Source organism: Haemaphysalis longicornis, unplaced genomic scaffold, assembly GCF_048455015.1.
Source record: "Haemaphysalis longicornis isolate Haplotype H1 unplaced genomic scaffold, Haemaphysalis longicornis Haplotype H1 scaffold_10, whole genome shotgun sequence".
NCBI lineage: Eukaryota > Metazoa > Arthropoda > Arachnida > Ixodida > Ixodidae > Haemaphysalis > Haemaphysalis longicornis.
Window position 1 is genome coordinate 114664597 of NW_027526204.1, and position 14763 is coordinate 114679359.

Sequence of the window (14763 nt, forward strand, 5' to 3'; positions counted from 1 at the left end):
AAACCTGGCGCCGGATGCTGTTTCTTTTTTAAATATAGAGGAGCACTGCGGACGCCGACGCCGCCGCCGCCGCCGCCGCCGGCGGTGGATGGTTTGGGGTCGCTTATAAAGTGCATTCGCACTCAAAACTCCAAACTATCTAACGATAGTTCGCGGAAAAAGACGCCGTGAACGATTCCGAGAGTGCGAAGTACAGGGACGCGAACTGTCTTTCGTGTGGCGCTTGTCATTTACAGTGAATAGTGCATCAGCACGCACGGACGATGACGCTCATCACACGGGCAATACACAACTTGCGTCCTAGTGCTGCGCACCCTCGGCATCGTTCACGGCGTGGAGATGTGTGATTGTTTTTTGACACTGTGGGTGCCTGTATATTCCAGCGTACACGTTTGTGCACGAGTGGGCCCACTTCAGATACGGCGTGTTCGACGAATACGGAACCCCTGGTGACGCAAAGTACCCGCTTCTTTACTGTACGCAAAAAGGCAATGTAAGTATCGGGACAGTCAAACGGAGTGCAAAAAACCAATTTTACGTTGCTGATTTCCTCCCTTGCACGGCTGATGTGCACGAATGCTAACTGCCTCTCGCTCGACCTTTTTGGAGTTCCCCAAGACGTAGAACACAGCTCAGGCGTCTAGAATACCTAACTAGAAGCCTGATAAGAAAGCATAGCGCTCAGTTGTTCTATACGCAGGTATTTGGGATGGATTCAAGCAATTGTACTACTTTAGAATAGTCTCAAATCGGGAACTAGTCCAACCGCTAACAAGAAAACAGCTGTATTGAAATCGAACTAGGTACCGGTTTACAAATTGTTGAGCTAATGCTGAGCATTCAAATCGGTATATGTGTTCCTGTAACAAACCTAAAAAAAAAACATGCCATTTCATCTAATAGTACATATTCTGATAACCATCATACAGCTTTTTGTGTATGTGTAGAAACGTAGTAAACCGCAAATTAACCTTGGATTGGTAAGGTTGTACAAAATAAGGCGACCACGTCATTTGCTTCATAACAACAGCATTGTGCTTGTTGACTAGGAATGACGTTTCGTTAAGGCCCGGAAGGCCCGGTAGTTTCGGCCTTCAGGTAATATGTTTAAATATACAGTAGAATCTCGCTAAACGGAACTTGCTTAAACGGAACTGACACTTAAATTGAACACTAGCCCGTAAGGTGGTTGGTTTTGTATTCAGATAACGTAAAAACACTTTCGGTAATCCAAACTAAAGTTTCCGCGTCACCCTTTAAACAGAACTTGAAATGAAACTTCTTGTCAGACCGATTGCCATGACCAACAGTTTATCCAGTTCCGTCTGTTTCGTTTTTGTTTTTTGTCGTTTTTGTCGTTGGCCTCGTAAGCGTCGTCTCGTTCGTAGTGAGCCGTTTTAGCGCTACGAATGGGATATCGCAGTTGTTGTGCCAATCGTTCTTTCTCGATTCAAGACTCCGAGGTTTCAGGGCTCAGTTCTTGCCACCTCCTTCGTCCCCATAGTAATAATATGCGGGCTTCATTACCGCGTTGCCGTCTTCTAAATACCATAGTCGCAACAAATGTGATAACCGCTAATGATACACTATTTGCCGGGACGATGTCCACACGTCACCGCTATCCCCAAGTTCTCACAGGCCCGCGCAGTCGATAAATAAAGTTACGTTATAAATAAAACCCAAATAAATAAAACGTCGCCGATATATAGAACCACGTTAGTTGCTTAAATTGATGGAATGGCTTTCTCATGCTTACCAACCGTGATTTCGGGAACCTTATGTTGCCCTTATATTGTCTCCCACCAAAGAATTTGTGTGTAGCAGTGAAATATAAACCTGACTTTAAAGGAGATTGGTATTAGTGTTCTTAGGGGTACATGGGGTATAATGCAGATATTTCATAATGGTACTCACTCACTCACTCACTCACTCACTCACTCACTCACTCACTCACTCACTCACTCACTCACTCACTCACTCACTCACTCACTCACTCACTCACTCACTCACTCACTCACTCAAAGACAAACAGGAAATGTGGAAGTCGACCTTGAAACTAAGTATATTTTTTTTGAGACTTGTGTTTCTCTAGTGCGATTAGCATTGTTACTGATCATACCTGCCATGTTCATGCTAGTGAGCGTTAAATGTCGTGTTCTCCGAATCAGCGAAAGTGTTATGATTTGTATCAGAAAGTACAAGTTGCTTGTTTTCGAAGTTACATTTTGTGTCTAACCTATTTCACGACGTTGAAAGCCCACGTGCCTGCTGCTTGTTTCAACCAATGTTGCCTGATACTAGACGCCATGCCCAATGCACAAAATTTCTGGTCCCGAGTGATTTGAAATGAAAGTAAATGCTGCATTGCTGCATTCACGTCTTCTTTTTCCCCGTTTAAATATTTTCCCCTAGCTGGTGCTGAACGCCTGCTCGAGACGTATCACCGTTAAAGTCAGTCTTCCGGACAAAAAATATTGTCCTATCGAGAACTGTAAGGTTCCCGACAACTGCACAGTCACAATACCAAAGCAGAAAGCGTCTGTCGATTCATCTATCATGTTCATGCCCTACATGGAAAACGTAAGTGGCCTCTCTATCCATTCATTAAAACAAGACTATGTGTGTAAGTCAGCTTCTAAAGCAACCCGCCGCGGTGGCTCAGTGGCTAAGGGGTTACGCTACTGAGCACGAGGTCGCGGGTTCGATTCCCGGCCGTGGCGGCCGCTTTTCTGATGGAGGCGAAAAGCAAAAACGCCCGTGTGTACGAGATTTCGGCGCACGATAAAGAACCCCAGGTGGTCAAAATTAATCCGGAGCCCTCCACTACGGCGCGCCTCATCGTCTGCGTTGCGTCGGCGCGTTAAACCCTGCAATCAATCAATCAGCTTCTAAAGCACGTAAGACCTTTTGCACGTACTTCCAGAAATACTTGGTGAAAGCGCTTCTCGATTCACGCGTCCGCCGTACAAAGTGGAGACCCGTAACGCTGGCGCCGCCATTTTGGGTCCCTGCCTCGCCGCCGAAGCAAGTCATTGTATCAAAACTGCGCTGAAATTATCGCCGCAACGCGGTTTACTGGTGAAGTTTGAATAATCTTATCTGCTTCGCGTTGCTGGGTCTAGTGGGAAACGAAAAGAACAACGCGTGAGCACGTTGACCGAATTGCGGTGGCACGGAACCGTTCAAAGGGTGTCTCCACCCTGTACGGCGCCCCTGGCATGGACGCACCCTAGGCACGGAAAAAACCTTTCCGGAACCTTCTAAAAACCAGAGTCATCCTGCAGGGAGGCCAATCGGAAGAAGACTGGTCACGTGCTCCTCCATCAAGGAAAGAGAAAGCAGGCTTCTGTAAAGAAGTCACATATGGCGGCCCATATCCGACACGGTTAGAATTCCTGTATATCGCTCCCCGGGGGGAGCAGAGTTGCGCGTCCATCTGCCATCTAGAGTTCCAGGTCGTGTGGGAAAGCCACCCGTCTCGCATGTCGTTTCGCGCGCAATTCTATTGAGCTTCTGATAAAGGGAAACCACCGTTCGCCCTCTCTGGCATCGAGGTGGCATTCTGGATACTTACTATACGAGCTGCCGCCGGGCCGCCGCGATAGCGGAAGCGGCGAGGAGGAGTGGCGAGGAGAGGCGCGGACAAAAGCTGGCGCACGATTGTCGGCTGCTTATCAGATTAGCGGCCGCCGCTGCCGCAACCGCCGATGCTCAGTGGAGTAGAACTGACTGAATACGGGATCTTGTGCGCAGCGCTGTAAGCGGGCTTTTCTGTCTAACTGGAACCCGCGGCATGTGGCAACCAGACGCGCAACGCTTGCGCTACGCGATATCAAAGTCTTTCAATGCATTTATTGAAGGACTTCGGCGATATACAGGAACTCTTGGCACGGTTATTTCGCTCTTCGCCAACGGCTACGAGGCTCCACAAAGGAGAGACGCGGCGAGGCGATCACGAAGAGAAACAAGAACGCCAGTTTGCTAGAGAAACGAAAGCGTAATCACGCTGAATAAATCAAAGAGCGGCTCAAGAAGATCGAAGAACAAAAGGGCGTAAAAATTTAGTGTTATATGTGGATTCAACATCTTAAATAACGGAAGTTCTTCAAAGGGTTCTCTTTCGGTAGGTTTATCTAGAAAAAAGGCAAAAGAATTTTCATTTGGACAAAAATGAATGTCGCGCGTGACCAGATTATATGTTGTATTTTGGAGACTCCTGAGAAGGTTTCCTTGCTTAGTGTACTACGCGTACAGTGAAGAATATGCTGCTTACCCGCCGTGAGTGCCAACAAACAAAAACCTGTTTACTTTGGTATTTTCCGGTTAAAAATATTCTGTTTGCTAAACTTTTCTATTGATGTCGCGGTCTGTACCTTCTCGGAAGTATATATCTGTTATCATTACTCTGCTTTGTTGTGCTTTGTCATTGTTTTATACAACCAACAACTGCGTTGACATATTTTGCCTAAGTTGCCATTTGTTTTGTTTCATGTTTGTAATTTAATTCAATGGTTCTTGACTGTCCTTTGCTGGTGCTTCTGCCGCTGTGCTGCATCAGAGACGGGGCCTGGTGAGGCTGCTCGATCGGGCTCGCTCAATCGGGCTCAAACGCGTTTGCCCTGTTTACGTCGACAGAAGATCGAAACCTGAAATGTTCTGAGCGATGTACTTGTACTCCGCATCAATCAATCAATCAATCAATCAATCAATCAATCAATCAATCAATCAATCAATCAATCAATCAATCAATCAATCAATCAATCAATCAATCAATCAATCAATCAATCAATCAATCAATCAATAAAAAAATAAACCCTTACGTGCTTAACACGGTTTTCCCCTATGCCCGAGGAAGACATAATCAGAGATTGCGACATTTTCGTGCAGACACTGCTTCTAAAAAGACCGATTATCTTGCTTCTTGGAGTTTTCAACAGGATCTACGCTCTCAGACGACGTTTGGGCCGGATAGCGTCCTGCTTTGATAACGCTGTACAAATCTCTGTTGAGCTTCCCCACCAAAACAAATTTACTTGTTGTAAAGTTTGTGTGCACTCCACACCTTTTGTATATATAGCGTACAACGCTGCAGGTCGTACTTGCTGAAGCGAAGAAGCCAAATACAGCTCGTACGTCTAAATTCTGCTGGGGGCTCAGTGCGAAAACACCATGACTTACTATGCACGTACACTGGTGTGCAAAGCCCGCATGTTCTGTGTCGCTGCGTAAGATTGTATTTTCGATCTCATAATCCCCCCTTCCCCCGAAAACTTTCTAGGCACTTTGTACATATCGTGTTAATTTGTTTGCTTGGAAGGTAGGGCCCTTGTTCTAGGGCTCTAGCGCACTTTTTCGCAGCCATTGAAGGTAACTGGTCTTCAGAAGAGCGACGCTTATAGAGTAAAGAAGAATGCGTATTTTTGCACCGGTGTAACTCGTCGCGACAGAAATTGCCCTTCATATGTGTTTCGTGGCTCGCAGCTGAACATAGTTTCCCCCTACTTTCCGCATAAACTCGGCAGGTGAACCAGTTCTGTGATGACCAAAAGGGATCCCGTCAACACAACCCAGACGCCCCCAATAAGCAAAATATACTCTGCAAACAAAGATCGACTTGGGAAGTAATCAGCCGACACGCCGACTTCCAGAAGTGAGTGTTCTGTTATGTGCCGATCGTGTCGCCATTAGTGTTTCTGTTTATCTCGTGGCAGGACGATTTTAACCGGCACGCTAATCATCACAGTCGGTAAGTAGTAGGAGAATAATTGATTAAATATAACGACGCGAGGTATGTTGGGAAAGAAGAGGTTGGAAGGGGTCAAGTGTAGCTATTGAACGCCTTTTTACGACTTGAGTAAAGAATAACAATATTACCAGAAAAATTAATCGATGGAGTAGTAGTATCACTGTGGTGGTTTAAGTGGCCTGGCCGTAAGAAACAAATCTTGCCCCCCTCCGTCTAACGACGACGATGGTTGAAGGCGAGGCTTTCCCGTGATGGATTCTTCGGTTGGCCAATCCCACACTGCCAGTGTGTGCTACTCTGGAGGTACGCTCCTCTTTCCTGCAATACCCACAGCCACTGTCGCGTGCGCACTCCGTAGGCCTAACGTTTGGGTTTGGGGTGTACACAGCGCGAATCGGTACCTGCTGCTTGGCGTTCGCTTCCACAATGTCGAAATAGAGCAATCAGATAGACGCCGGCGTTGATTGTTTCGTTTTTTCTTGCACTTCACCCACGATCATTCATCATCATCGTCAGGGAATACTGGCTGCCTTGCAGAGCGTATTGGCGTACAACAGCATGAGTGAGGACACGAAAGCTTCACTTTAAAATTATTCGGGACGTTGTGATACAGTTATGTGGCCCTCTCCTTCTTAAAGCTAAATTCTGGGCCCACTTGTTCGAAGCACAATAAGGCGAGCTTATTTGGAGTCTAATCTTCTTTGGAGACTAATTCGGGGTCTAATCATCCCTGGGCTACTGGACGCTTTCCGGAAACTTTTAAGGCAGCGATTGGGACTCTAAATAAATTGCGATAAGACTTCGAACTAGGCCCCTCCAAGCAGTCTAGTTCACACACTTATGCTGAATTGGTCGGCCATTTTATCGAAAAGGCCGACTTCCATGCAGTGGAAAACCAGCGAAGAAGCGGCCATGAAGTGGCCAACGACGGCCAATGGCGGCCGCTTGGCCAGTGGCTTCGAACAAACGAATGCTCAGCGGTGATCTGCTCGCTTGGGAGGCTGGGGGGAGAGAAAGTATAGATGGAGCGAAAAGGCCACCATGGAAGCCGCCAGGCATACCTACGTTGAGGCTGGAGCCCATGACTTGAAACACGATTTTTATAGACCGTTTTCAGCGAGCAGTTAGCATAGCAAGATGGAGCTAACGCCACACTCGCCCCTACTGCCCTTTTCCAGTTTCGGTTTCACCGTGACTGCAATTGTCGCTTTGAAGTGCGTCGTTAGCAAAACGGGTTAGGCACAAAGAAAAAACTCCCACCTCTCCTCGCGGGAACCCCTGTGTAGATGCGTCGCATAGGGGGTTCACGGCAAGTTTCCATTGAAGGCAGCGTAGGACAGCGGAGGAATGGCGCTGGAACGATGGAGCGGAGCGGCGCAGGCACCGCGTTTTATAGCGCGCATAACGGTGAGGGGACGCGCCGGCGCCAGTGCGTCTGCCGCGGCTATGACGCAACACAATCCAACACAATCCACTTTAATCCAATCCAATCCAATCCAGGCCAAGCCAAACCAAGCCAATCCAATCCAATCCAATCCAATACCCCTCGTAAAAATTGATCGCTATCGGAGAGGAGAGGGGGTGAGCGGCGGAGAGCGAACCTGGCGCGGCGAGGAGAATGGGGGAGGGGTGGACGCCGACAACGACGACGACGCCGACGCCGGATGCAGGGTCAAGGCGGGTGAATGAGATGCCTTCGCATCTAAAAGTCTAATTAAATATTGCGGACGCAGTTGGACCTGATGTTGGTCGTCCCAAAATGGGAGAGAAGGTTCGCGGAAGCGCTCCAACGTACGAAAACATGTGAAGCCTCCGGCGTGCCACCAACAAGCGTGATTCTGTCATTCGCTTCCTACAGTTCAGGCTCCCTCCATACGCCCGATGTGTCGCGTCTATTAAGACAGGTGGATAAAACCAAGTGTGGAAAAGCAGGGAAAGACGTTTGCATTAATCATTTACGACTGTGGCTGTGAACGTATTCTCAGTTTGCACTATGGTTTGCGCCCTCAGTGACTATCACGTGTTTGGCGCACTCGCAAGGACACCAGCATCTGTGAAATGTGGAGCGATGCATTTTGTGTCGCAAGTCTTGTTAACGTTGCATCCGATTATTCTAACAGTACCTTTACCACGTTTTCCAATGCAGAGCCACAACTGTAAGTTCGCCACTTCAACTCTCAGTAATTAAACCCTATATATACGGTTCAAATCGCCGGAATGCGTGGTTACGGCCGTTTACGCCAGCAATAAATAATGCTTTCTGCAAAAAATGTCAAAAATAATACAGGAATAGATAATGAAAAGTAAACATAAGGAAACCCAAAACATTGTCATGTCGTTTACGCTGCCAAACCAATTCTGTAATGCAGGAAATAAAAATGCAAAACATTTTCACGCCAACCGCGTTATGTGCCAGCATGGGAAAAAATTTCATGTTCCGTCAAAGCTTAATCCATGAATTTCAGCGCTTAGAAAGCTCAGTGTACGCGCTAAATATTATTTCGGGACTTGTCCACGAGCGCGCTTCACATTATTTGCCACACCTGTGATTTTTTTCGTCCACTGTATTAGCCGCATGGCAGTTGCAACATGTGCATTTAAGGGGGCACTGACACAAAAATGTTGCATCTTGTTTTTCTTTAGCTAATGATCCACTTATCACGTATGCGAACCTCATTTGCTTAAGCGCACGGCGGTTGTTTAATTAGAGACGTTTTTAATGCGGCCAGTAGCAGTTTCGGTTTCAGCGGGTGCCGCCAAACGTGGGATTTTGTATAAACAAAGCTGCCCACGTGACCGTCGGACGGATATCACAGAGCAGAGCTCCCCTAGCACTCTCCATTCCGCGTCGCCGGCAGTTTCTGGAAGTGTCCCTACGTACTGACGTCGTCAGCCTCTTAATTACAAGCGACCGTGGACGTGGCCCACGCAGGCGCTGCTAGTGCAAATCGATGCCGCAGCTAGCGAACGACGCGCTACGCTCGAGACAGTGGGTGGGGACACGCGCGGTGGGAGCAGCCGGCCGATCGGCCTACAGGTCCGCCTACAGATGCGCAATAGTCTTGACACTGCGGCGGATTTTCGATTGCCGCTCTCGTAAGCGGTGCAGATGGCGATTTTTGATGCAATCCGCAATCGCATCATTAACTCCTTTCTCGTATAGGCAGCCTGGTTTGAAACTTGAGTCCCATTGTGTGCAGCGGCAACAACTTTTCGCTCGAGCTACCTGCGCCAATTCGCGGCCGTGGCCGCCGCCAGCGCAGTGACGGCCATGCGGCTCGCTCAGTGCACTTTTCGTGTCCCCGGCGCGTTTTCGTGTCCAGTGTAATAAAAAGCAACAAAAATAAAGTCCCTGGAAGCGCTCTAGGACTTAGGTTGCAGCCAGATTCCCGATGAGCCAACGAAATCCCGGCGTGACCGCCGGCAACGATCGGATCGTTCGTTGCTCTAGAGCGGAAGTTCAAGCCGGCGAGAAACGTCGGCAGTGCGGAAGCGGCAAGCACAAACTCGTGACGTGTTTGGATGTTGTTTATTTACTCAACATCCATGGAATGTCGATTGCGCGAGGTCCTCCGCTGGCTGCTCGGGTTCGTTTCGTACACTTTAAATTTGATTTTAAATATGTTCTAGGCTGTATTTGCCGCTGATATTTTGCAGATGATCTATGTGTGTTTACACCAGTCTGTCTCCGAAGTTATCTCGCCTTTAAAATTTTGTGTCAGTACCCCTTTCATAGCAGAGGGTTAGCACACACCAAAAAAAGCAACAACTGATAGCGCGCGCTGAGACAACACAGCGCTGCAACTTTTATACTGCACATCGAACCATGAAGAAGTGTTCAACGAAAAACTAAGTTCCACACCTATTCAAGGTTATTTCATTCGCTCATATTCATAAGAATCATGCATCAACAGCCAATCATTTTAGCGTACGCTGGAAAGGAACGCTTCCGAAAAAATGCTTTAGATACATAGATACATACGCCATTGTATCATAGAATTCCATGCATTGCCTCTGTAACAGAGTACCGAGAAAAAGACAACAAAAGCTAAAGCCATGGGACAGCTTCATGTTGGACGAAACGCGGGAACAGAAAACTAGGTCAATCAAAACAGCGCTCAAATAACGTTTGTGTGGGTTTCCACACGGCATGAAGAAAAAGCTACCTTTCTTGTGTTGATTTTGCTTTCGAGACAAAAGAGAAGCCTAATGGCTAGCTAAGCCAGGTAGGCCAGGAATGTCACTCGGGCCCGTGATTGCCACGCCATGTTTCCCTGTGTATATTACCCTATGCCCGATGCTGCTGCCGCCTAGCAGGGCGTACCCATGGGTTTTAGCTTACACCAGATAACACTGGCATCCGCGTATCGCACCACGCCGGTCTGGTAAGCGACAGGCGAAGTCGAAGCCCGGCCGAAGCCCTATTCATGCGTGTATGAAATTATCTGAGCTTACAGTTGGTGCCATGTGAACTGTGCGTTGGCCAACAGCAAGGGCGCATTTTCTGCGCAATGTATGCCTGTTTGAAAACGTGAGGCAAGGCAATAACCGCGTGGCGATCATGAAAGACGACGAACATTGTGAGCACTATGTCCAGAACAAACAAGTGGAACAACTCATGAAGATTAAGCGGCTAAGGCACGCGCGCCATTTAGGGGCCACCGGGAACATCGTCAAGGTGTCGGTCGAGGTCCTAGTCCTAGTCATAGTCATAGTCATAGTCATAGTTTTATTTGCACAGAAGAGCGCGCCTACCCGGTGTTGTGGACGTCTACACAGAAACGTGGCTACCCTCATGTTAGTGCGACTGCTAACCCGCCACTGAATAGGCGGAGGAAGCGTGGCCACCCCCTAAATTAACTACAGGTGTGGAAAAAAGAAACCGACCAACAAGTTGGGACACTTCCGCGGGACCTTTTCGGGGACGAGAAAATTACGTCCACCGTAAAGACATGCAAGTGATGGTGTCAGTGCGCAAGCACAAGTGTGAACTCCGCTTAACGTCGATTGCTACCAGTGCGTGGATACACCAATATTTTCATTTAATGGCGATTCGCGCTTTCCATTTATCGTTCCTAGGTCGCTAATTATTCCGATGAGGCAGCAGTACCCAATCACCGAATGAGTTGAATGACTGGAGGGGGCTTTTTTTACAGGAAAGAATAGTCAAATTTACGAACAGCAAAGAGTTGCAATGTAGGGAAGTTACAGCTGCGTCCTCTTCGTTTTTTCATTTATGCGCATGTTTTCTAAAAGAAATTAGCTCGTTAAGCCTGAGATTCCAATCTACCTGGGCTAAGCCCAAGCCGTCACTGCAATGTTCACTCGCACGTATTTGCTGGCCAAGCCGTTTCAGCACACACAGGTATGTTATGTAGTTGAATGCGACAAATTGTGATTGATAGGAGAACAAACAGGCCTCCGGGAACTCATTTAAAAGACAAGCAAAGACTTAGAAACGATATTTTGGCGTATTTGGCGAGTCACTGCTTCCGCCACATGGTAATTTTGCTGCAGTAAACATTCAGACCCATTCATTTTCGCCAATCCAGTCTTCCAATGCCGGATCCGTCAAAGACCATTCAAGTTACCTTCGAAGAGGTGCAGCAGAAAGACGACCTCGCCCAGCGCGTGGTTCTTGTCCTGGATGTTTCGACTAGCATGAATGTGAGTATTTCGTCAGTACTGCAACATGTGTAGACATCATTTTGATATCGAACGTGTTTGGCATGTTATATTTCCGCCAGCAGAACGGTTAGCCAGTCATCGGTGCGAATCCCTACACTGGGAGGACTTTGTAGAAGATTTGTTATTATCGGTTTGTCGGCAGCCTCATAAAACTGTGCAGAGATAACGTTTAATTTTCAGATCACAGGCCAGCAACTGTACTGTTTCTTGCTTCTCCATTCACTCACTCACTCACTCACTCACTCACTCACTCACTCACTCACTCACTCACTCACTCACTCACTCACTCACTCACTCACTCACTCACTCACTCACTCACTCACTCACTCACTCACTCACTCACTCACTCACTCACTCACTCACTCACTCACTCATTTTGTTACAGATAAACAACCGGTTGGAATTCCTGAAAGAGGCTGCAACGCGCTACGTCCAGGGCATAGAAGATAACTCCAGGCGGCTTGCTATCGTGGCCTTCAGCACGAACTCAACTGTTGTGCATCCACTGATGCTGGTGAATAATAGCACGCGGCGGGGATACCTGGACGAAATTGAGAAACTGAAATGGGACGGATTCACCTGCATTGGATGTGGCCTCAAAAGTGCCCTTGAGGTAAGCACAAGTCTTGCTGCCTACATGCTTCTGGTAATAGAAGACGCGGTGGGCAAGGAGCCTGAGACATTGTATTTAAGCGTGCTGAACTTTTGAAATCAAATGCTTTAAACATATTTTCACCGCATGAGTGCTGGAGCTATTCCTCACGAATGAGAATAAGTGTGGGTTAGGTAACATAAGTGTTTTGTTTAGTATGCAGCAATGTGATTTATGTTGTAAAGATAACTATTTCCCTTGTTCAGCTGCCGTTGTAGTAAAGCCTTTTTTGCCCCGGAAAGCTGTGGTGGTTCCACTGCGCAGTAATAACTGTGCGCAGTCAATAGACTGCGCACTCCTCACGTTTTGGGGCTCAGTGTCTTCAACCCAACGGGATAGGAGCTCATCCACAAGGGGAGCTGGGCAGGATATGTTAGGCTCATATTATGGGACCATGACAGCGTATGAAAAATGGGGTGAGTGTTGGTACGACATGTATGGCTGCCTGTGCATGACCAAGAGATGTGGTGAATTGAGAACTCTTCAATCGAGCAGAAGGGGCAAGAGTCCCTTATCCCTCAAGGTGTATGATGGTCATGATGAGACGGCTAGCGGGAGATAAGAGCGTTCACACCTGCATGAGTTGAACTGAATCCCTGCTGCTAAACAGTTGATGGGGTGGTGGACGGTAGGAAGTAGCCATACACGGAAGGCAGGGAGGTGGGGATACGGGAAATGTAATTGAAAGAAATGCCCGTGGCACATATTAAAAGAGAAAAGAAAATGTAGAAAAGTAGAAAAACTCAAGATGTGGCCTTGAAGAGTACAACGGCACCATGAAGCACGCACACAAAACAGGCAAACGCACTAAATTAAGCGCTACACTGATAAAATAGAGGAACTAATGGTGCTGCACTGTATTAATGTCCCTACAACCGTTCAGATATGCCCGTGGACTTGAAAAATCGAAGTAAGGTATTTGTTCCCTTTTCGGCCTGTGACGGACAACGCCTATGACACAAAGTTGCCTGTGCTGTAAAAGGGTGGTCGTCGATCGAGTCGGCGTAGTGTGGCGGATAGCTGTTGCTACGGCGTTGTGCATCGGTCGCAATGGCACAGAAGGTGTTCAATCGAGTTTTCGGCGGCGCACACATCACAAGAAGGGCTGTTGGCCTTCCCAGATGGTGAAGCAGTAAGCACTGGTGAAGACAACTACCCACAGGCGAGAAAGTAAGGTGATTTCCGATCGTGGCACGTTAGTGGGTAGGTGGCGCTGCAAATGAAGGTCGAGCGAGTAAAGTCGAGCCTTACAATCCTGGCAGGAATGGTCCAGGTTATTCGCCGAAAACGGGGAGACGCCCTTACAAAAAAAAAGTTTGTGGGTTTCTCTGAGGGTTCCCATAAGGTTTTCGGCCCACCTATTTCGAGCACTCTAGGGCCTTCTCGTTTTTGATTACGCCAGACCGAGAAAGTAACTGGCATAAATTATTTTCAACCAGCGTCCCTCCATAGTACGGCGCACACCCACTGGCGATTCCGAGGAATCCCTTTTTTAAGCACTTTTGGTTGTGCATTCGTCTGCAAACATTTGTGTATTTACAAAACATTCGCTTTTTTGTTACGTTGCTCTGCCGTAAAACGTTTAGTTTGAAGATACATCACTGCCCTACTGTACATAAACAGCGAACCTCATCGGTTCGTTGTACCAACATGTGACCAACTGGTGTAGTAAAGGCTCCTCTTCCCTCGGAAGTCGTATTAGCACTACTGTATTTGCTACCACGGGTTATGTTGGAACACGAATGACCGTTGAGTTTATGTCTCACGTGAAGGGGTAAAAAGCAGTGACCAAGCGTAAGCCGGGACAGTGCGCGAAGTGCTAGATAGAGTCACTACCAATGGCTTAACCATCATTTTTGCGTTTCAAGCAACTCACTTCCTCGAACGAGACGGCAGAAGGTGGCTTGGTCGTGCTCATGAGCGATGGTGAAGAAAATAAGGACCCCAGAATCAAGACCATGCTCCCTAAGGTGGCTGAAGCGAAAGTTGTGGTCAGCACAGTGGCATTGGGATCGACGGCGGACAAGAAGCTCGAGGAGCTGGCATTACTGGCTGGTGGCAAGGCGTTCAGCTTCCAAGACCTTCAAGGGAACCTGGGTCTCGATATGGAGGCAGCCTTTGTGGAGGCTACAACGACACAGGGCGGCAGCATTCATCAGTCACAAACGGTAAGCCTTTCAGTGGTGGTAGACGTCACTTTATCGTTGGAATTTTTGTTCAAGAGCACTGCTATTGGACAAATGCAGATGGGAATATATAATTACTCATAAAAGTATGTGTCGAACTAAAATCATCCCTTCTTTAGTTTGAACAGAGTTGAAACCACAGAACATCACCTGAATAGAAGGAAGACAGGTCTTATAAGATCTTTCTTTATTCTCTGTGCACTGTTCTTAACACTACCACGAATAGCTATTTCCTTTTGGCTTTCTTTCAGCGTGTCAAAAGTATTTTTTTTTGCGACATGTGGCAGCGGGTAGGGTTTATTCGCGTGAAGTGTTCGAAAGGGAACTGCTAAAAGACTGCAAAAGATTTTGTCAAATGCATAGTTTATACACACACATGTATATATATATATATATATATATATATATATATATATATAATTATTCACTTACATAAAGCATATGCTGACTGGCAAGCTTCAGTTATTTAACCAACAATGCACCGCAAGTAT

The 14763-nt window shown here is 47.3% G+C and overlaps 1 protein-coding gene across 1 annotated transcript in view; it reads left to right on the forward strand.

Moving 5' to 3' along the window:
• The window catches only part of LOC144160044 (calcium-activated chloride channel regulator 3A-1-like), a 60352-nt gene that overhangs the window by 18600 nt on the left and 26989 nt on the right, over window positions 1-14763 (forward strand). Inside the window, exons 4-9 of the mRNA XM_077691664.1 lie at window positions 377-493; window positions 2413-2580; window positions 5523-5650; window positions 11299-11413; window positions 11820-12047; window positions 13955-14254. Of these exons, the coding sequence (XP_077547790.1) occupies window positions 377-493; window positions 2413-2580; window positions 5523-5650; window positions 11299-11413; window positions 11820-12047; window positions 13955-14254 (1056 nt within the window). The remainder of the gene's footprint in view (window positions 1-376; window positions 494-2412; window positions 2581-5522; window positions 5651-11298; window positions 11414-11819; window positions 12048-13954; window positions 14255-14763) is intronic.